We start from the raw sequence: 23,138 nt of genomic DNA, 5'->3' as shown, positions 1-23,138 counted from the left end.
GCGGCAGAGACAAAGCCGGCGCATAATAATAACTGCACCAAGCCAGCGCAAAGCCAACCGAATCGGGTAGCAAGAAACAAAAAAAAATAACCAGAAACGGGAAAGAATGGAAAAAGGACTAAATAAAAAATTTACTGAGCAGGGGAAATCCCTGAAATGAACTCAACTTTGTTTCAAAAATGAACCCCAGCCGAAAGGACTTCGGCCGGAACACCCGAGCTGCCCACCCGAAGTCCTGTCAACGTCACACGAATCCCCAAAGCCGAGGCCGAAACGAGTACGAAACGGAGAGCTTTTTCTTGGGGGGAAAGATAAGCTTTTTGGGACATGGGACTTTTTGGAGCAGTGCGTGCGCAGGCGACGACGCCGACCGCGACTCCTGGCAGCGGAGGCTGCGCTGCCAATGACAGCGGCCTGGTGCGGGTGCGAGTGGGCGAGGGCAGCGCTGTCGCTGCGCGGGCTTATCTCTGCATCCGTGTAACAGCATCCCATCGCGCCTCGCTTCTCGCTCCTCGCTCTTCACCGGCGCCCGCTCTTCTCTTCTTTCGCGTGCGTCTTGCGCTTCTTTTCTTTTTGCATATCCCCACCCGGAAAATTCATCGAGGCAGCCCGAGTGGCGGTATAAAAACGCCCGCAACGCATTTCGCTGCTCACAAGTTGGATTCGTTGCGTCCTGTGTGTGTCCTGTAGCCAGCTGTAACCTGTGCTCCTGGGGGGCGCAACCAACAGCAGTACCAGCCGCAGCAGCAACTTTCGAAGCAGCAGCCAGGATTTTTCCAAAATCAAATAAAAAATCAAAAATAATAAAGTGTAAAAAATAAGTGCCAGAACAAATAGTTCAAAAAAGAACAGTTTCCCACTAAAAAAAAAAGTCAAGACTGGAAAGGACATCATGGTGTTAATCCTTTAGACAGTAGACCTATAGCGCCATCTAGCGACAGCTAGACTCACTATCCCATGGTAGCGAAAATTATGATTTTTTTTGCGGCTTCTCTTTAATGAGTTGCCGCTGCCAAAAGTAATTTGCATAATTTGTGGACCGTGTCGGCGAGTTTTTCCCTTTTGTTGCTACAGTTGTTTAATTCATTATTTATTCGGCTGTCCGCTCAACACCTTCAACACAAGCAATTACACTGGCAATTACAAAAAATGAATTACGAACAGCCGACCTTGCATGCAATTAACAAACACACTGACACGGACACCCCAAAAACAATGGCATTTTTAATTCACATTTTGACAATTGCAAACACAAACATTAGTAAGTCTACTTGCTAAAATTAATTAAAGTGACATTCGACTGAAATTGAACAAGCCTGGTTAATTACGAAAAGGACCTTTCACAAAACAAAAACGTTGCGGAAATAAATTGTAAAGTTGCAGAAGCGAACAGCGAAAAGCGAACAAAAAAAAACTTAAACATAACACAATGAAATTCAATTGAAAATCATTCAATCATTAATATGCAAATTTTCTGCTGCCATTACCCCGATCTCCAACTCCTCGGAACTCCCTTCTCGGGTAAGTACATAAATTTGCGTGTAAATTCATTAATGCTCTGGCATTAATTGAGCATTTTAATGGCAGAATTACAACGCCTAACTGGCGCATTAATTAAAATGCTGCCAGCTCATCCGTTAAAGCCACTATTTTATTACTTTCCCACCAAAAAAAAAATATATATATATAGATAGTTAAAAAAAAATATGCTACCAAAGCGAAACTATTTTTCATGTCTGCTGTTTTATTATTATACCCTTGCAGAGGGTATTATAATTTTGGTCAAAAGTGTGCAACGCAGTGAAGGAGACATCTCCGACCCTATAAAGTATATATATTCTTGATCAGGATCACCTCCTGAGTCGATATGAGCATGTCCGTCTGTCCGTCTGTCCGTCTGTCCGTCTGTCCGTCGGTCCGTCTGTCCGTCTGTCCGTCTGTCCGTCTGTCCGTCTGTCCGTCTGTCTGTTTCTACGCAAACTAGTCTCTCAGTTTTAAAGCTATCGAGTTGAAACTTTGCACACACCCTTCTTTCCTTTGCAGGCAGTATATAAGTCGGAACGGCCGGGATCGGTCGACTATATCCTATAGCTGCCATATAACTGATTGATCGGAAATGCCATAACTTTGGTGTTTTTTAAGTTAGAGGGTTGGGAGTTTCTACACATGTTATATTTGACCAAAATATCTTATGTACAAAATTTCGTAAGGATCGGCCGACTATATCCTATAGCTGTCATAGAACGATCGAAATTGGCATAACTTTGGTGTTTTTTAAGTTAGAAAGATGGGATTTGGTACAGATTCTATTTTGGGGAAAACAATCTGATCTGCCAATTTTCATAAGGATCGGCCGACTATAAACGATCCGCTATATATCTAATAAAATAAGATGGGTGGCGCCACCTAGCGGACTGCGACTGAACTGCAAGGGTATATCAACTTCGGCTCCGCCCGAAGTTAGCTTTCCTTTCTTGTTTTAATTAAAAATAGTTTAAGAATAAATAGTTGTCTTTGAGTTGCCAACTCGTAATCCTTACAGGACATGGGCTGGCTGCAATCAATTAAACATCCATTGAGCCCTTTGCATGAATAATTGCATTGCAATTTTATGGAATGCCAATGAAATAATGCGCCATTATGTTTACAGAAACGGGCAAATAAAATGTCAATCAAATGAGCATGCTATTTAAATTAACTTTGTTCGATGAAATATGTGAATAATTTATAGTTTTAATAATTTATTGAATGGAATTTTGACGAGTGGGTAGAGAGCGGGGGACTAGATCCTTTTGGAAAATCGGAAAATCTCGATTTCTGGGTGGGTACCTAGTATTGCACTTTAAATTCCAATTAAAAGGAAAATGTGAATAATTGCAAAAAGTGCTTAGTAATGCGAGATGCGAATGTGTGTGTGTGTGGGTGTTTAGCTGGGAGAAGGAAAATGCGGGAAAATGGGAGAAATGGGCTAAGCCTGAGGTTTAAGGCAGCAAAAAGCCTTGTTCAGCTTGGCTTAATTGCATTTTAGTTTCCAAGCTGCTGCTGCTGCTACTGCTGCTGCTTCTGCTGTTGCTCTTGCTGCTGCACCAACGCCCACATAACAACAGCAACAACAACTTCCACACACTTAAGTCCACACCCATACACACACACTCATACACACTTATAGAAGCATAAGCCTGAACGCGCGCTGTTGATTTTGCGCCTCAGCTTATGCTACAGCTTTTGCCTTTCTGGTTCTGGTTCTAGTAGTTGGTTTCTGTTTCTGGTTCTGTGCTGCTCTACTCCAGCAGCATTTCCCATTCCCGTTGACATTTTCAGTTATTTTCCGATTTCCCATCCCGGCTTCCGTCGCACTGCCAGCCCCAAACAGGCCCGACCGTGATGCTGCTGCCATGTTTGCCGGCTAAATGTGTTACTGTGTTTGCCTCAAATCAGCTTCCGTCATATGCCAAGCGACAAAAATAAACAGTGAGAAACAGTGGGAACGCAGTGGAAATGGGGGATAGCTGGGCCAAGCCAGCAAAGAAAAGGCATGAAGGAAGAAAAAACAAAAAATACACATGCAGTGGCAGCAAACCGGAGGACTGACTGGAGCAGCACTAAGGACTAAGGACCCTCGCGTTTGCTCGTTAAAGTTCTCCTGGTCTGGCCCGGGACCGGCCTGGCATGGCCTGGCCTGGCCTGGGCGTCCCTGCATCCTGCGATAAAGTGCAAATTTTGTTAATTATTCGTGCGTTCGTGCGCTCATCGCCCTTTGCTTTCAATGTTTTCCCAACGCCGGGGAAAACTTTTTGCTGCCACTGTTACTGCTGCGTCCGTGGCGCCACCCAGCTTCTATCCCCGCCTAGAGGCACTCTATGCCCCCACACGTAATTGCCACAATTTTGTGCTAGACTCTGGTTAGGTTTAGGCACTGCCTGTATTCTGCCACCGCCTTTTTTTTGCCGATTCGGAGTCTCTTTTAATGATAAAAAATCGGTTATCTTGTTTAATTAGACGCCGTGCACACTTGGCAGTTTGTTTTGCGATATTTGAAGAGGAGATTGCACGTGTTTCGCTGACCAAGGACTCGCTTCGCACGACAATTACACACGGCCTGGCATAAATTATGCAGCCGAGTGCAGAAAATATTAACTGAAGCTCCAGTGGGGAGGTAGGGAGTGTGGCATGCCACCTGGTGGCAGTCAAACAAAACCGCACCAGAACTGCGTGCAGAGTCGCTGCGGCCGCGGGGCGTATACGTAACAAGCACATGCATACTTGCCCCAACTTTTCATAGTTGCTGCAGCTGATGCAGCAATTTATTTCGTTACTAAGTTGGCTTAAGTCCCTCCACCTTCTCTTGCCCCCTTTCCAATTGGCATTATTTTTGGTCATTGGGTTTCTTCGGTAATGAGATTACTTCTTAATTAAGCAAATAAACCGTAGCTCTGTAGTGTGTGTCCTTTTAATATCTCTAATTTGTCAAATCGGATGCCAGATGCCAGCATATCCTTGACTGAACTACTTTTCGCAGTGTGCGTACTGCGAGTGCAACGAATCCTTGGCCTCAAGTGTCCTGTGGAAATTGCATTTACAGCGTGTGTTATGATTGCAAATACATACTCGAGTGAAATATATTCAATATTTGACTGCAACTCATCTTATCCTTGCCACAAAAGCTTTCAGCATCCAATATTTATGAACGGAATATGATGTGGCATTCAATTTTCCCTTCCGAGTGGAAGGGGAATGGTTCTCTACGTTACGATATCATTAGCAGATAATATCTGGATGTAAAAAAAAAGTTGTTTTCCAGCTTGAAAAATAAAATTTAAAAATCATACGCAAGCTCCTTTTAGGAGAAGAAGGATATAGCTAGTAGCTAGGTAAATAGAGACGGGAATATCCTTTAAGCTTGTAATAATAAAGTGAACTGAACTGCTCAAGTGCAATGGCAATTGTTGGCTGGCTGGCTGTTACCGAGTACAGTGCGGTGGGTAAGTATGCGGCCGGGCAGGCACTCAATTTCGTTGGCAACTGTAAGCTAAGTAGAGTAATCCACGTTCGCTCATTTTCACAATTAGGAAGGCGGTGGGCGATGTTGACTAACTTTAAACAAAAATGTTCAGCTCGCTCAGTCCGGCTATGGGCCTTTGTTTTTCTCACAAAAAAAAAATAAATATAAAAAAAATATACTTAAATAAAAAAATCTGCCAAGAAGAAGAATTTCCACAACAGCAACAACAAATTTACGTTTTTTGTGTGTGAGGTCCTTTTTTTTGATTTTTTGGACTGCTCTTGACGTCGTCGTCGTCGTCGTCGTCATGGTCGTCCTTGTTGAGTGCAAGTCCTCGACGTAGTCGCCATCTCCATGGCATGCTTGGAATTTGCTTTGCTTTATGCTTTCCTTTATCCCCCTTGCCGCCCCGCCTTGCCCCCCCATCCGGCGATCCTTGTGTTTTCCGAGGAAAGGAAACGTGGGGTGGCTTTTTGGGCGGTGTAAGTGCACCTTATTTCTTTCATTTTTGCATTATAAAAGGTAGGAATTAATGCACAGTCGAGTGGGACAGGGGCGGGGTAGTGGGGCAAAGGCAAGCACAGGACTTCGTCAAGCTGCAAAGGAGTCCTGTCCCCGTCCTCAAGTTGCTGAAAGTGTTGGGCGCTGTTTCGTGGTTTCTTCTTGTTTTATGATTAAAGTTTTTTAGTGGACGACGTTGCTGAAGTGGAAAGGATCCCAAAAAAAAAAAAACAAAAAGGAAAACCTTAAATATGAATAAAATAAATTATAAGATGAATTTTTGCTGAAGACGTGTCCTGGTTGCTAAAATTCATTGTTAATATCCATTCATAAACTCATCAAGAAACTTTTTAGTTCGTTATTTTTTTGGGTTTTTATTTAAACATTCTATGGCTATGGTGTATCCTGTATCTGTATACTAGCCCTCTAATTTGTGCCGTTTATCTCTTATATTCGTTTCACCAATTTATATCCTTGGCTTGTACAAAAACAAGCCATCCTTCGACATCAACATATTGCTTATCTATTAAAGCAATCCCAAATCGCTCAACTTTGCATAATGCAATTCGCCCAAAAACTAGATAAACATATACCCTACTAATATATATATTTGAATGTATATATGTATATCCTGCTTTCCTGGCTTCAGTTATCCTTAAGGCCTTTCCCTTGACTGCTCGCCTGCTGCTCGCCTGGAAACTCTGCTCTGGATTTTCAAAGTTTTCCCAGCCATTGCATGTCATTTGCATAGTTTTCATTGCCCAAAGTCCTCTAGAACCGCCCCTCTCTTGCCACTCCGCCAGTGACGTTGCTATATCCTTTTGGTCCTGCAGCGCTTGTTGTTGCTTTTGCTGTTGCTGCTGTAACGAGCTGTCAACAATCTTTTAGTTTGGGCCATCGGCAATGTATTTGCCAGCTTTTCAATTGAATTGTCGAACGAGCCGTTGATATCACAGGCTTTCCACTTGACTACCTCCCTTCCTCCGGAGTCCGGACTCTACTTTCTGCCAGAAATGCAAAAATTATTAACTTAATTTATGAGACAGACGGAGGGCCCTGTTGTTAATGTTGCAAATCGCCCGACAAATTGCTTGCCATCGGCCGCCTGATTTATGGTGACTTGACTGGCTTATGGGAACTGGTAACTGGGTCGTTGCATCTGCATCTGGCTCAGACAGTGCAACCAAATGTGCAACCTACTTTCCAATTATCCTGCTGCCGTGACGGGGCGAGTGTGAGAGAGGCCTTTTCTTTGATTTCTGCCAAGGACCGACCGCAACAACATCTGAGGGAACAAAGCCAACATTGCAGCCCGGCTGAGTGCATTTTAGCTGAATTACGGCTCTTTCTTAAGAACATACAAAAAGCCAAGTGGGTTGGATGGAAGGATGGGTGGGTGGGTGTTGGTCCTGCTGCATTCACCTGCATTTTGCCTGCATGTACGGTAGCCGGCGGGTGAAGTGAACTGCACTGAACACTGAACACTGAGCCTGTGAGCCACTGAGGATGTGGGTGAAGTGGGTGAAGGCCTCGGCACACGCCCAAAGGCGAGTAAATGGCCCTTTGTGCCCATTGTCTGCTGGCAGCTATTATATGGCCAAAATAAGGCCACTCAATGCCAGCATAAGATCTCTCTCTCCGGCTCACCTGAGACTCACACCGAGTTTCATTTGCAACACCTGCAAATGCAATTTTCATAATTTACTTCAATTTAGTAGACTTTTCTGCTAATTAGTCGTACATTTAGTTTTCCATCTGGAAAAGGTAAACTTCAGCTAATTGCAAAATAAGCAGTGAAGGTAACAAGGCCCAGGACCAGGCTCATTAAATTAGACGAATATTGCCGGGGAAAATCGCCTCGAGGCGAGTCAGGCAGTCAGGCAAGGCAGGCAACTTCCGTTTCCGGTCCGTGCTCCATCCTCTGGTGGCTTCTGTGAAATATTAACCCACTAATGCCTGAGCCAGAACTAGCTCCCTGAGCTGGGCTCTCCATGATTCATTTGGTGTCACGTTAACCCATTAAGCACCACTATATCGTGATATAGATACAGTTGTTCATTGTTGGCTGGTGTCCTTGTTTTGTAGTCTAAATGCACAAAAAGCTTAGCATAAATGAGCAGAGCTTCGTTCCGTTGTGTTTTGTTAATGTTTGTTACCCACATTTTTGTTGCCTTTTTGTTGTTGTTTGTATTGTTGTTGTTGTGCCGTGTCCGGTAACAAAGCTCATTAGCGAAAGTAGTAGCTAGCTAGCTAGCTGGTTGCAACGTCATTGAGCGGAAACTCAGGGTTTTCTCTGCGACTCTCCGGGGAAAACCACCGAAAAAAACTAAAAACTAAACTAAAAAAGCGAAAAATTTTGCAAATATTAAATCAGTCTGGAGACCGAGATTAACATGACTTTGCTAGATATTCTCAAAAGCCAGATTACTAATTAAGTTGGTTAGTTTCCAAAAATACGGTTAGGATTAAGAGGGTGTTGTGGTCTTCTTCCATTCCGAAATCTGGTATATGGAATCTGGAATCTGACATCTGGCATTGCTTTTATTTTATTTTATTAAAAATGAAAATGTTTTCGCAAAATTTCAATCAACATTTATCCAGCATTCGGTCAATAAACTGATTGACAAAGTTCAAAAAAGATTACGATGGAAATTCCTCACATAGACTCTAGAACTTTAAGGTTCACCTTTCACCCTCGACTCTCTACCCACGACCCAATCGTTTGCATTCCTCACTTGAAAATTTCCCTTGATTTCCTTTTAATTCTTTGCACAAATAATAACAAAAAAGAATCCAAAGATAAAGTTCGGATCTTGGCCCCCTTCGAGTCAACTTTTGGCCAGATTGATTCTGTTTGTCTTTGGGCGTTTTACGTCAGACTGTATGGATTTGAGGACTAGCTACCTTTCACCTTTCCACCTGGCTGCCTGCCAGTTGGGGGGGAAAAAGTTGCAAGTTCCAAGGAGAGAACGTTGAGGAAGAAAAGTGTCTGAACAATTGCTTGGGCATCTATAAACATAATTAAAGAAACTCTGGCAAATTAATTCAAGTTGCGAATTTAACAATCTGCGTAGGGAAGGCAAAGTAACTTTTGGCCAACAATCGCAAACAATCTCAGTTCCGGCAAACAATAAACAATCAACTCGAATTCAATGGGCGACTGGCAACTTTTTAATCAACTTGGCGACTGGCGACTGGCGATGCAAATGCAAGCAGAGTGCACTGAGCGAAAAGGCTATCATACTCTCTCCCCTTAAGACCCTGAGACTGGGCAAGTATATACTGTATGGCCAAGTAATTGCTTGGTGGTAATAATATGTCCTGGTTGTTACCAACTGTTAAATTACAAAGCAGCTGACGCCAGTGATTCAATTTGTCAGCTGCTTGTTAGATGTCCTTGGAGGTCCTGGGATGGGTCGGCAAATGATGTGACTTTTAGTGCCTGCTGGCTGCAGTTTGAGCTTAATTAAAAACCTTGTTGGAGTAATCGCCTGCGTCTTCGTCCTTAGTTCTTGGTCCTGTCGCTTCTCTGAAGAAGTTGCCAAGTTCGATTTTTGTCTGGTAGTCGTCTGCGGTCGTTTCCCTCAAAGTGCAAAGCGTTGTCCTCGCTGCCGAGAAGTGGAAAAAGAATGGCAAGTCAAGTCAAGGATAGCGACACATGGTTGCTTCTTCATCTCCTTGTTCTCCTGCGGATCCTGGCCGCCCTCCCGCTCTCCTAATTGAATTGTACAAGGCTACTGCTAATTGCATTCGATGCCTGCCGCTCGACTTGAGGCAGCGTTGATATAATTAAATTTTATTGGCCAAAGAAAGAGAGAGAGAGAGTCTGGCCAGGTCCTGGCAACGTGGCTGGGTGGCAAGGTGCTCTTTCTGGTCAGATTTATTACCGGAGATTTCAATTAAAATTTAATCGCGGCGTAGTCTGCCCTCACTCCGCCATACTTGTCATTTGATTTTATTTTTTTGAGACGGGCCGATGGGAAATTTTTAGTTAACTCCTTACAGCAAGAACTGGCACACACACACACACAAACACACTCTGCTGCACCTACACACTAAGACCACTAAGAAAGAAGGACACGAGCCTCTCCACTATGATTAAGAGAAGACAGGAGCCCTCCAGCCGCCCAAAGGAAGGTGATGGCGACTACGATCTGTGTGCCCTCTGCCTGGACCAGATCCGGGTTCCGGAGAAGCTCCAGTGCAACCACACCTTCTGCAAGAGCTGCCTGGAGATCTACAGAGAGGCCAGGTGCTGGGTGGCCGAGCGATGTCCTGTTTGCCGGCACCTTCTGGACGATCCAGTCTCCTCCAAGCAGGAAACTGATGTAAGTTGAGGGCTTCCTTTGGAGAGAGCTAATTCTGTTTCGTATCTAAAGGAATGGTTGCTGTTTGGTTTTGTGCTAATGGTGCTGATGGTATTCAGCGTGGGACCCTTTTACCTGCTGCTGCTCTATTGGTAGACCCTGGACCAGACCAGACAAGACCAGAATATGTACGTTTCTACTTAGATAGACGCATGACAGATACGTGCAAAGTTTTCAGTGGATTTTAATTAAGCCCAACGGAAGCCATTAAATGCCAAGTGGTATTTGCTTTGTTCTGCATTGTCCTTTGTCCACCTTAATGAGTTTTTGGCCTGCTCGAGAGATAAGGGTATTTTCTAAGCGACCGAGTCGCAAGTCAAGTTGCGGGCGGGACAATGGACCAAAGCAGCTAAAGCGGCAAAGTGCACATACGCCCTGTTGGCCCGCTGGCCCGCTCCTGCTTCTGGCCATTGTATCCGCGTTTCAATTCAATTTTATGCGCCAATAAACCGCTTCGGTTAGTGGCATAAAAAGAGTGCTGCCACGCATGCATATTGCAGTATGCAAAGCAAATAAATCTAAGCTGAGTCAGGGCTATTGGGAGGCCAATATATATCCCATAGATATCCCATGGATATCCCATCTATATCCCCTCAATATCCACACACATCCGCGTATTCTGGTCGGCCCTTATTTATGTTTATTTTGCGGCTGTAAATCAAAATACTGGCCACAAAAAAGGTACATTATGTACAAATATTTTTCCACTCTAAAATGGCCAGAAAGTAAATATGGCAAAAATATTGTGAATATTGAATGTTCATTTGGATGGCTATTGGATCGACAGGATGCCCTGTAAAAAAATATTATAGGAGGTCTTTAAACCATTAATAAGAAATGGTAAGTCTATTAATATTAATAGTTTTGAAGAAGTATTTTAAATCTCAAGACCTCTCCTCTAAAATCCATATTCTAGGGTATCAAGTCCTCTGATATCCTTTGTATCTGACCAATGTTTGCTTCACAGTTTGTTCATTTTGGCCATAATAGCTCAAACAGAAGCCGAAAACAAGCCGACCGAAAACAAATATGTTTCGCGCTTTTTGGAATTCTGTTTTTCTTTTATTTCGACCGCCCGCCGGCAGATGGGGCTGGAAAAGCGCTCCGGAATATAGTACACCTGAGAATGTGGCGAAATTTTCCGCCGTAAACTAATATGCGGCCCAGATATGGATAACGTGGTATTCGCATTTTGCAGCGGAATTGGAAACTGAAGCCGGCCATGCTCGATGCTGAATGCCGTCTAATCCCCTTCACCGAACCGAGAGCCTGGCTTTGGGCCATCAGGCCGTTTTTGGGGGCCGAGTTCCATTTTTCCGGCAACCAGCTCCCTGTCACATCCGTTAGCACAGGATATGAAATGGTGTCCCTACCCCCAGCCCTGCCCCTCTTTTGGCCGCTTTTTTTCCGCTATTTGTCCGATTTGTGGGCCAATCCACACTCGATTTTTCGCCTTTTTTTCGTCCTGTGGGGTATGTGTGTGTGTGTTTGTTGTTTGGCTTTTGTCAGCTGGCGTTGCCTGTCGGCAGGCAAATTGAAATGTTTGCCCCTGGCATCGGTTTTCCACAGGACCATAGCCCCCGCTGGATTCAAAGACCCCCTCCACCCAGTCGCTTTGGTCCTGTTTGTTTGTTGATCTTTGACACTAGGCTGTAATTGAAAGTTTTGTGCGGACATTTGAGGAGACAAAGCCAATCGATATTGGGATCGAAAAACTGGTTCAGGTTGGCTTGGCGCGTCCGATCTAAATTGAATTTCAACTTTTCGGAGGTCCTTCCGTCGTCATCATCGTCAGCCTCGCACATGAATGGCACGACTGAATTGGCCGTGCCATTTGCTTTATATTCTCAATTAGTACGTGGACGTGGGCGGGCTTAATTAATTTTTACATGTACCATGGCATGACCTCTGCCGTCCGTCCGTAGTCTGTAGTCCTTCGGTCCTGTGGACCAACCCCCCTTTAAATTCCACCTGTCCTCATTTGTTACGCCCATTTCGTTGCTGGCAAGCGGCTTTATCGCTCGGTCGTGTCGCGACCACAATTTCATCGATAGGACAACACAGACAGCTTCCCATCCTACACTTAAAAAAAATATATATTATATTTAAACTTCTTTATAGTAGGGCTAGTATAGAATAATTAATGTTTTAATAGCGAACCATAGCAATTACTTAAACTTTTATATTTCGTTTTGGTTAACCACTAATTTGGCTTTCTTTGTACCAGAGTTATACCATTTTTCTCAGTGTATAGTTGGCTCATTGCCAATGCATTGTGTGCCGATTATTTTGCCGTTTATTTTGCTCTCCATTTTTTCGCAGGACCTTTTCTACTTTGTCTTTCGCTGACTCTGTTTTCCGGAGCTGGGCCCGCAGGCCGGGGGCCGGGGCTTTCATATTAAATTTTTGTCACTCTGCCATGTCTATCTTCGGCTTCGGTGCGCCCCAAATTGGCTGCTTTTCAACAAAGATGCAACATCTGTTGCCTTGCCGCCTCCATCCTGCATCCAGTATCCAGCATCCTCGCCAGCAGCCTCCTTGCTACATTGCTATCGCTTTGCATATCCTTTTTGGCTCTGGTGCAAATTGCAGTGTTGGCCCGGCCAAAAAGGAGCTCATGTCCCGTTGTTTCTCCGGCTGTTTCTCCCACCGCAGAAACCCCAAATCCTATTCATTATGTCAAAAGGGGTGGCAGGGTGCCTGGGTGGCAGGATTGCCATTTGCATGTCCTGTATTTCGTTTCATTAAATGCCTTGCCTCGCCATGCCTCGCATTGCTCTGCCGCATGCAATTACCAATTTATTTTGCCAAAGTGTGCACTTCTGGCTTGTCTCGGCTTTTTATGGGCATCCTTTTCTGTATCCTTTTTTTTCCAGGATAAGAAATAAGCAGCGATTTAGCGGAGTGCTCATATGCCCGAATACTGCCAAGTTTGATTTTAAATGTGGACTTGAGTGGATTTAAATGGTAGACTAGTCACTACATAACTATCCAACATATATTTCTTAATTTTCATTTACAGAATTTTGCACTTTTGCTAATTTTATTGCCGTTGTGTTCACCTAATGATTGCCCTTCGCCCCCCCTGGCTGACTGTAATGATATAATTAATTAGTCGTCCTGAGAACCGAGAACCCGCACTTGTTTTTGCCAGCTGCATGCACACGATCCTGCCCCATACCCATCTCTATCCCCATGTAGCATCCATCCCCCTTGGCGCATATCTGTGGCACAATCCCTGCTCCTTGCATTGTTTGCTCTGATTACCACCAGGATGGCAACCAGGCAACCAGGCAACGTGCAACCGAGGCAACGACCTCTGGCTGCTTGTCAAAGATTAAGCAAACCAAGCTGAGCGGACAAACAAACACGCACTCGAGGGCATTTGGCAGGACCTTTCCGGGGGACAGACTGAACCTCACAGAGTGGCAGAAGTGGCAGGATGCACACGGCAATTGCTGCATTTAGTGAGCAATAAATTCCCTTTTAATTTACTAAATGCATTCGGTGACTCAGGCTGTCCTGTCCTGATGTCCTGATGTCCTGCGCGTGAAGCGGACAAATGTCCATTTCTTCGAAGACGAACGAGGACTGGTTGTCTGGCTTTGTCCTTAATTGCCTTAGTTTCTTCTCCGGATGCGGGTTTTTCGGCTTCCGATTATGCAAATTATTGCCAGCCGGGCAGGAGGAGGTCGAGTTGCAGGCCAGGCCAGGACAGGTCAGGCGTTCACCGAACCATTGATGATTTTGTGGCCATAATGATTTGTTTCTGTGGTTGTTTTGCCAGCCAATGTCCGTTTGTCCATTTGTCCGTGTGTCCATGTGTCCGCCCGATTGACCGCACAATTTCCTGTCATTAGGGCCGGACATATGCTACTCCTCCGGCAAATCAGAGCAGCTGCATCTCCGAAAACCCGTCCATCATGGCGCTGCTCAAAATTAAACAGATTGTGTATTTATGAAATCATTTTAAATGCAAGCTCACACACACACACACACATTACACACACTCATACTACATAAAGTGTTGGCCCAAACCCGTTGTCATAATTTCACATTAACCTACTTTGTGCCTGGGAGCCTTTCAAAAAAAGAGCAGCCCAGTTGTGTCTTCCCATCTCCCTCGGTCCCCCTATAGCGCTCTCTGTTTTTGTATCCTGGCATCCCTTTCGGCAACTCATTAGCTGGCTGGCAGGATTCTGGCGTTTAATTATGTCACACCCAGTACCTGAATGTCGACATGTGTGTGTGTGAGTGTGTTCTGGTGGGGTGTCGGAGGTGTGTGGGCTTGTCAACGTGGAATTCATCATCAAACATGCAACGGAATTGCTCCCCTGGTCATCTCTGTCCCCGCTCCACTAAATCAGTTCCTGTCCCACCGGACAGGACATCAAAAGTCCTGGCCATAAAGTCTCCAATTATATTTCCGGCCCGAGCTACTAATTGCAATTGTATTCTAGCGTGTGTGCTTGTGTTTGCCAATCAATTTTTAATGAGTTTGAAATTGTTTGGCCAGGCCAACATCATCTTTTTTTTATGGCCAACACCCAGTACAACATGAGATCATACAAATCGGTTCTAAGGATACGATTCTTCAAAGGATACTCTCACACTTTAAACTGAAACTCTGATTCAATTAAAATGGCCATGCCATCCGGGGGCGTCTGTATACTTAATTGCCTCACTGACTTACATAAGAAACAGTTCCAAAAGGGGGCAGGGAGGAGGAGGAGGGGGTCTTGTAGCCAAGATAGGGGACAGCAGGTGTCCTGGACTTGGCCAAGTTAATGCCCGACTAAGCCCCGCAACTGCAAACATCATTAGCCAATATTATATGCATTAAATTTTATGCCCAAATGGCCCAGAAAGGGGGTGGCAACTGGGTGGCTAGAGGGTGGCTAGTGGGTTGCTAGTGGGCTGCCAGTGTGGCATGGTGGGTGGATCCTGGTGTGGCAACATTGAGTTTTCTGCTGGCAAGGCAAACTTTTCTTTGGCCGTAGTTAAAAATGTAAACATCAGTTGTGGCTTAATGCGGACGGCGGTTGCTTTGGTCTTGGTCTTGGTCTTGGTCTGGGTCTGGGTTAGGGTTCTGGGTACTGGGTTCTCGGCTATGGAGTTCTGTGCAACCACAAGCTCGGTCTCCCAGCTATATGCACACACACACTTATACATAAATATAAGTATATAAACGACTGCCTGGGAGTTGGCATACAAATTGTCTAATCCCACATAGTTCTTGCCACCTTGGAGCTGCCATGGCAGTCGCAAAACTTTGTCATTATGTTCTTTTAACCTCTCCCTCTCTCTTCCTTCCCCTCTCTGCCGTCTCTTTCTCCTTGGCACGCGCGTGTGTGTGTGTGTGTGTGGGTTTTGGGCCAAAAAATCTAAGCCACTTGGCCGGAGCGGAGTTTGCATAAGCCAAGTCCATCGAGTCGAGGCCAAAGCTGCATATTTTGAAACAAATGTGCAAAGTTTAAATTGTTTACTAAATAAATTTTTTGCAGATCCTCCAGCCAGTGAAATGAGACGGAAATAAAGTGAGTGAGTTAGATAGAGCCTTATTTTTGTTTCATTTCATTTGGCCAGGATACTGTTGGCCTTCTTGCTCAGGGGCTCGCTCCGAAAAAGTCTATTAAAGTTTGCTAATGATGTCAGTTATGTTTTGGCTGCTCTGCACCAGATTCGGTTATGGCCAACTTTTGCACTCTTAGATCGGGCCAACACACACACACACTCACATACACACATGTACACTGCATGGGGAAATTCATTATTGCAGGGCGAATAATTTTAATTAATTATGCCGCTGCGCTGCGAAATATGCGCTGCTCTCGAAAGTATGCCACGAATTTTGAGCCATCTTGCCGGCACTTTTTTTTTGCCCGCTTGCATTCCGGCTTGGTTCATTGGCAACAAAGAATGTTGTGGTCCGTTGGCACTTTTTTAATTAGAGCAGCCACAAAAGAATCCTTTTTTTCCCCCCCACCTTCCTCCTGTTGTCAATCAACGACAGCCACGCCCTCAGGGGGGAAGGGAAACTAAAAATCCAGGATGGAAAAAAAGTGTTGCCGAAAAGTATCAGGTAAGAAATAACAATATCTCTCCAACAAATAGAGCTTATGCCAGCCACTCTAATTATGCTGATGGGAAAAACAGGACACTTTTTGTGGCAAAGCCTTCGCTACACACTCGTATTATTAAACATCCTAGTAATGGCTCCTGACATGCTAATTAAAAATTGGCAGCCCTCCGACCTCTGCCATTTGCTCAGCATTTGACACAAATTTCTGTGATTATTTTTTCGAGTTTTCATTTTTTATTTATTTATATTTTTTTTTTGTATATCCTGGCGCTGCAGTTGTTGCTCTTCACAAATATTTACACGTCCTTAATGCGTTCGACGTGTTTGCGTTTTATTTGTTTTACTTTTGCCGGCAGACAGGACACTGCCAGCCTTTGTGCCTTTGTCCTCATTTAAATATTTGCTCTAGCCGGAGTTTTTGTCCTTTTTCCTGTTTATTTTTTGTGTCTCTGGGCTCCCCCCCTTGTCCCCGGATTGGCTTTAAGGCGAAATTAATTTAAGTAATGCGTTGGGGGCCCAGCCATTTATCCTTAGGGGAGGATGGGAGACGTGGGCTTTTCGGCTGAAATCCTTTTTAATATGCCCGACACATTTTTCATTTGTCACCGAGAAACCCCAAAAACCACATACACATGAAAAACAAACACAAACCTTGACATTATTTTGTTAATTTTATTTTTAGTGCTAACTGCGAAATGGTTGGGTGGATGTCCTGTCAACGAACCCCAGCGCTATCGACACTATCAGCAGTTGCCTTTCCGACCCGCATCCCTTCGTTTGTTTTCCCAGCAGCTTTTCTTTCTCCATCATCCCATCCTTGCTCCTTCGGCACTTTCTTTGCCATGCATATCGGCGCTATCGCTATCAATCGACACTTTTTTTTGGGGGGACGGGATGGTGGAGGAGTCCTGGAATCCGCTCTACACCTGCCTTTCCCAGGTTACTCAATCAACTTTGGTCCTGCCTGCAGCCTGAGCTCTCAGCCATCAGCCATCAGCCTCGGCTTCGGCTTCGGCTTCATCTCTAGCCCTTCTGCCTCCAGCCGGCACAAAATCAAATTTCAATTCCAGCAGAGTTTCTGCTTGGCTTTTAGTTTTACTTTGTTCGTGACACATTCCATCGACGGGTTTGCTGCAAGGACGAAAGCAAGAAAATAGCGACAATGCAAAGCGGTCATTAATCATTCCGGCTTCGTTTTTGTGGGTGTGCGGGGGTGGTGGTGGCCCCGGAGGAGGTAACTGCCAGGGGGTTACTGGGGGAAAATCGGAAAAACCATCAAGCTCACAAAAAAAAAAAAACAGAAAAAAGAAGAAAAAAGGACAACTTTGTGCTGGCAGAGCCGTGATTGAAAACTAGATAATTTAACACGGCATGTGTTGATTGCTGTTGTTGCAACCTGGCCGGGGCAGGGTGGCGGTGAAAGGTGCTGAAAGAGAAAGCAAACAAGCTGCAGGCAGGCATTTAAACTCGCAACGGTTCAGTGGAAAATAAACCAACAAGGATACTGGGATACTGGGGGTGCTGGAAATTAAATATAAATCGTACCAATTAACCCTGATTAAATGGCAAACTGTTTGATTTCTGACACCGACCGAAGGATAAGGTAAGTTATAATGGAATTAGATCTATCCCAGATCCCAGATCTATCTCTAACTGAATGTGTATCTGTATCTGAGCATGTAAGCCATGGCAATTAGTTGGATGTCCAAACGAGGACCTCGTTTTTTGATTAATAAGCATCCTCAACGACTTTTTTCCTTCTGGCTCTTGGCTTCTTTCTTTATTCGCTTCCCCTGTTTGTGGCACGAACGGAAAACAAATTTGCCTTCATTCAACATTTGACGTATGCCGGGGATCTTGAATTAAAGTTTCTCAGATTTCGCAGTAAATGGCTCGCACACGGACTCGCTGGTCCTGCCATCCTGCCGTCCTGCCACCCGGCGGCTGGTACTTTCTCCACTTCAGCTTGGGCCGCGCTGGTGGCTTTTGTCTCTGAGCGGCTTTTGTTTGTTGTGTAATCTATGCGCTCCATGGCACAGCTGTTTGTCCAGACTCCACACCCCTCCTGACGAAGAAAAATGCCAACAATTAAGTGTCCATTGGTCGAGAGCGCCGCAATGTAGGCAATGCATTAATTTAATTAAAAGTCCTGCAAGCGGCCAAATTTGAAAATTGTGTAAATTTAGCTTATTTAGAAAACACTCGAGGTGCTAAGCTTACGGCGGACAGAGCGGACGGACGGAGGTTATGGGATACCCCCTTTTTTTTAAGCGTTTCCCACGCCCCTGGCCAAGACAAAGGTCAGTAGCCTTATCAGCAGGCAGCTCCCCGAAAAGCTCTCTTAAGCCCGAAAAGCATCTCTTACCCGGGAAAGCGGAGAGTCCTTGCTCTCCTTGGAGAGAGAACTCGTCGCCTGCTCAGATATGCAAGCGGTGGCTAATTAAACGCAGCTTCCCAGCCGAAGCTGGCCGAGGGCTTTTTGTTTACATTTCCCCTCTAACGGCCAACTAGCCGAGAGCTGGCTCCGGTCCTGCGCAGTCCTCAGTGTCCCAAAACGCGAACGACATGCCACGAAAGGACTTCGACTTCGGCTGCTGGCATCCTGTGCATCTTTCGGATACGCAGCATCCGAAACGATTCATTCTGCTGCAGAACTCGCTCGTGTCAGGTTGTTCTTGCGGATAAAAATCGGCTGGCAGACACACATAGTCCTTGTGATGTGGTCCTTGCCACAAGAGTGTCCTGTCCCGTCCCGTCCCGTGCCGTCCTGGCCAAATCAAATTGTGTTAAGTCAGCCACTGCGTAATCAATATTCGGAACACAGCCTGAGGTCGGGCTTTAAGTTGAGCGATGATGACAGTTGGCCACTTAAAGTCGCCGGCGGCGGCGGTTGCCGAAAAAAGAAAGAAAACCGGAAGGAGCTAAGCGGAAATTGGAAAAGCGTCGGTGCCACCAGAACTCCCCATCGCCAGAAAGGATACCATGTAAGTAAAGCACTTGCTATTGTAAGTGTGTGTTAAAATCATCCGTGTGAGAGACTGTGTGGTGTGGGGTGTAGTGAGTGTGTCTCTGTGTGTGTGTGTGGGTGGGTGTGTGTAGCATAATTTTAAGCTGTCAGTGCAAATATGCTGCGTGAGTGAGCCAGATAAATGAGTTCCCTGAGGAAATCGTTTGTAATTCCATTTGCCCGTCCTGTCCTCGAGGCATACTTTGCGGAGGTACTGGTGCTGGTACTGGTACCTCTGCCTTTCGGTTCTGTGCGCTAAATCAATTAAATTGCATCCTCTCTCTAATGGCCATAAATTACCATCTATGACAGCCATAATCTGTTTCACTTTCTTTCTTTTATGGCCCCCTCGCTCTTCTGTGCTTCATTTTTTAAATGGCAAATTTATGTGCCCGGCAGACAAAGAAAACGGCCAAAAGTTTCAATATTCGGTAGAAAGTTTTCCACTTTCACAGATTGTTATTTATTCGCCATCAATATTAGCATAATCATGCCAAAAAATAAGGCCAAAAAAAAAAAACGGCTTATGGCATAGGAGTGGAGCATACCGACATTTTCGAATGTCAGTTGGGGAAAAGAAATGAATTAAATAAAAATAAACACACACAGCATCAGAAGGGGGCAAGGGGTAGTGGCATGATAGAGGGGTGGTGTGCTGGTGGGGCAAGTGAAGCCTCGAGGCGGGCAAACAAACGCGTGAGAAACCAAATTGAATTGAATTGCTTGACATGACGACAGTCCCCGCCCGACTCCAGTCTGGTTATGCCATTGAAACTGCTACTAGGCTGTAAGGCTGTAACACCACCCCCATTCTGCCACATACCCCATACACCCATACTACCCCTCCTGTACACACACACCCGCACACATTCATACGACTGCTGTGGGGCTTCGTATGCGACTTTTGGGTAAAATTTTATAGCAATTTATTTGCTCTTCGCTGGCAGAAGGAAGTTCTGTGTAGGACTCTACATGTACCCGAAATCCTTGGGGGAATGGGAGGTAGAGGTGGTGGGTGGAGGGGGCGTGGCATCATTACAATTTGAAGCCACGCCTGGTCGTGCCTTCATTTGGGTCCAGAAATAAATGCCTTTAGCATAACAGGCACAGTTACAGATACATTTCCAGACACACACAGAGCTGTATGGAGGGAAAGGATATGCTGGAATCCTGGCAGTATAGCCAGGCACATCATTACTTATTTACGATTATTTGATTGCACACCGTATGTAAGTGCTCAGATATTCCGAATAATATGCAGGCGGGTCGGATTTACATTCGACATCCGAAGGGGGATGCCGAAAAAGGACATGCCATTAGTGCCAGCTATTTTAATTGTAATAATCATATCGATGGGATAGATTCCGAAACAGATACACACCAAAGATACAGAGCTAGATGGCCACTTGTTGATTGATTTTTATTTATTTATTGGCTCTGATGGCTCTGCTGGCTCTGGCTCCTATTTGATGTGAAAATTTCACACACAGTTTGCGGACGGCTCTCCGGCTGTTCTTGATTTATTTGTGCGCTATGTGGTTTTTCAATGGGATAGCGGATAGCGGGTCACTTCCGCCAGACCGTCCAGATATACATATACATACGAGCCCGATAAGCCCTCATTATCATTTCGACGAGGGGCTCGCACACATTTCGATAATGAAATGTCTGACATGCACCCGCACACACTCGCTCACTATTCAAACAGACAGCAACAAAGTGAGCTCATTGTGGCAGATAGAGATACAGATACAGATACAGATGCAGGGCCAAAGCGAAACGGTATATGGTATGTTATGGTATGGTATGGTATTGTATGGTACAGATTCAGATACAGATACTCCACGCACTGATTTTAGTTTGCTCTGCCAATTGTTGGCTGGCACGAACACAGCTCTAATCTCAGCTGCACACACAAAGATACAGATACAGATACATAGAGACACCCACACTTTTGGACATTTCGAGTGGCATAGATACAGATAGCAGATACAGTAGTGTACCGGCTGCTTGCATTTCAAATGGTTCGCATAGATCCAAGTTTGTGGCGGAAATCGTTTATTAAACATTCAACTCTAGCCCAGAGAGAATCTCTCTAGCCTCAGTAGTACCCGTACCCGTACCCGGGTACACGTATCGCTATGTATGGCATTTCCATCTCGTGGCTCGTTTATTTCAATTACTTCGTATATAAACACAAATACACAGATACACAAATACATATGCATATGTACATATATAAGGTATACCGCGTCGCCGTCTCGTCGTCTGCCAATTTTCCAATTGAATTGTCTTTAATATATTAATAATGCCCGGGCTCTGACTTTTGACGCAGCTTGCTGTCGCAGTGGCGCGCTCCGTCGGTGTATTAGTGGCGGGTCCTTAGCTGTGTCCTTGCCGTGCTGTGCCTTGTTTCCTTGCCTTGTTTTCTAAATCACTGCCTGCCGCGAATTAGTCACAATCGATTTAGCAGCTCGTTACTCCGCCACCAAAACCGCCAAAAAGCCGTCACCCGAAGGAGCAGCAGCCCCAAAGTGCCCAAAATAAGCCAAAATATGTTCACGCATCAACTAAATTAGCTGCCGAGCATGCTTGACTATTTCGAGTGGCTGGAAGGGGGCTGAGTAAACTGAAAGTACTTTACTTTAACTCTGGTAAGGAAATTATGGCCTAAACTGAACCTTAAGTTCGAGGTAAGAGCAAATGTGATTAGTTTAAAAGCCTCAACTTAAAAGCTCCTCCAATATTTATGGCAAGACATGCATATCGTTTTATTTATTTTATGTTAACAACTTGGCAATTAAAGTACTTTTTGGCCAAGTTAAGAAAACGCTCTAATATCCTTTATGTTATTGAAAGTTTAAATATTGAATTTTATTCAATTAGCCGCCAGTCATCATCAATATCAGCTTGAATAACAATTTTGACGAAAGTTTCTCATTTTTCTGAATAATCCTGGAGCTTAACTAACCGGGGCATGCATAATCGCCCCCTCACCACCCCTCCCCCAGCCACCTTATCGGTTTCAAATCCAAAACAATATGGCCGAGGCCGCAAAAATGGGGGAAGCGTAGAGGGCACCACAAAAACCCAAAAACCCGAAAACCCCTAAAAGCCGATGCTCATGGAAAACTAAATACCGTTATCGCTTAAAAAATTACGAAGAAGAAGCAGCAACAGAGGCCAACCCAAGGGATGGGGGGAGCTTAGGGAAAAAAGCGAGGAAAATGGTAAACTTTTCGAAAACAAAACTCTGCGGTTTCACTTTGTTAACAGCTCGTAGAATGTTTGGTTCGGCTTGCCACGGGCTTCTAATGCCACACAGCGGCTAGGGGGTACACCCATATACACATGTAGGTATATGTTGGGAGAAACATATATACCATAAACGTATATAGTATCCGGATCAGAAGCTGGACCAACAACAGCCGCAAATAATGCAGACAATCTTTTAAAAGACCGCAAAGTTGCACGCCATCAGCCTGGATGTGCCAGGATATATATATGTATATATATGTATGTGTGTATTGGCATATTATGAATTTTCATAACTTTTCCAAAAAAAATGTAAACGGCACGGCCAGTTACAATCACACAAAGAGGGGGGGTTGGAGAATGGAAAAAACATTGAGCAAACTTTCGATATTTTATAGAATTTTTATGGCCAGCAGATGGGGAGGTGGGGCAACTTGCAACTTGCAACTAAAATATTTTGCCAAACTCACGTGGGAAAGATGAACAAAACTGCAGCATACTTTTTCCGTGAACTGAAAAGTGGCAGGAGGTTGTGAGCTGCATCAATAAATGGCCGCAGGATATTCTATTTCCACATCAAAATGCGAACACTGGAAGATATTTTATAGCAAAAGATGGTCTATTTATTAGATGGTTTTTATAATAGATAAAAATATATTCTTTAAGTGTATGTGTTCTTAAACTTTATAATTTTTTCTTGTGTATTTTTTTTGGTTCTTATGTTGCCAGTTGATTTCTCCTCCAGTTGTTCCTTGTTCGGCGTTCGCCGTTCAAACATCAAACAACTTTTGACGTGCCTTTGCATAATCCTGCTGCTCCTGCGGGTCCTGCTGGTAGTGCTGCTAGTCCTGCTGCTGCTGTTGCTACTGCTCCTGTTCAGCTTGCTACCCGGTCAGCAGCAGCAGTTGAGGCACGTCCTGATCG

At 44.7% G+C, this 23,138-nt stretch overlaps 1 protein-coding gene and 1 long non-coding RNA gene across 4 annotated transcripts in view; both read left to right on the top strand.

Moving 5' to 3' along the window:
• Nucleotides 1–653: 653 nt before the first annotated feature.
• LOC116654727 overlaps nucleotides 654–23,138 on the top strand; it is a 33,330-nt gene continuing 10,845 nt past the window's right edge. For 2 of the 3 annotated variants that reach the window (XR_004309915.1, XR_006507289.1), the window contains exon 1: nucleotides 18,589–18,936. This is a non-coding gene — a long non-coding RNA (uncharacterized LOC116654727). Of the gene's footprint in view, nucleotides 1,522–18,588; nucleotides 18,937–23,138 lie in introns of those variants that run through there. The other variant, XR_004309914.2, reaches the window with a different exon arrangement.
• Nucleotides 9,446–10,110, top strand: LOC6494057 (tripartite motif-containing protein 3). The gene is made up of 2 exons (XM_001961034.4): nucleotides 9,446–9,831; nucleotides 9,883–10,110. Exons 1-2 carry the CDS (start codon nucleotides 9,598–9,600, stop codon nucleotides 9,964–9,966), a joined length of 318 nt encoding a protein of 105 aa, XP_001961070.1. The 5' UTR covers nucleotides 9,446–9,597; the 3' UTR covers nucleotides 9,967–10,110.

This window comes from Drosophila ananassae, chromosome 3L (genome assembly GCF_017639315.1).
Source record: "Drosophila ananassae strain 14024-0371.13 chromosome 3L, ASM1763931v2, whole genome shotgun sequence".
In the NCBI taxonomy this organism is placed as follows: domain Eukaryota; kingdom Metazoa; phylum Arthropoda; class Insecta; order Diptera; family Drosophilidae; genus Drosophila; species Drosophila ananassae.
The sequence above is the reverse complement of the archived record's forward strand: the minus strand, read 5'-3'. Positions and strand labels throughout refer to the sequence as shown.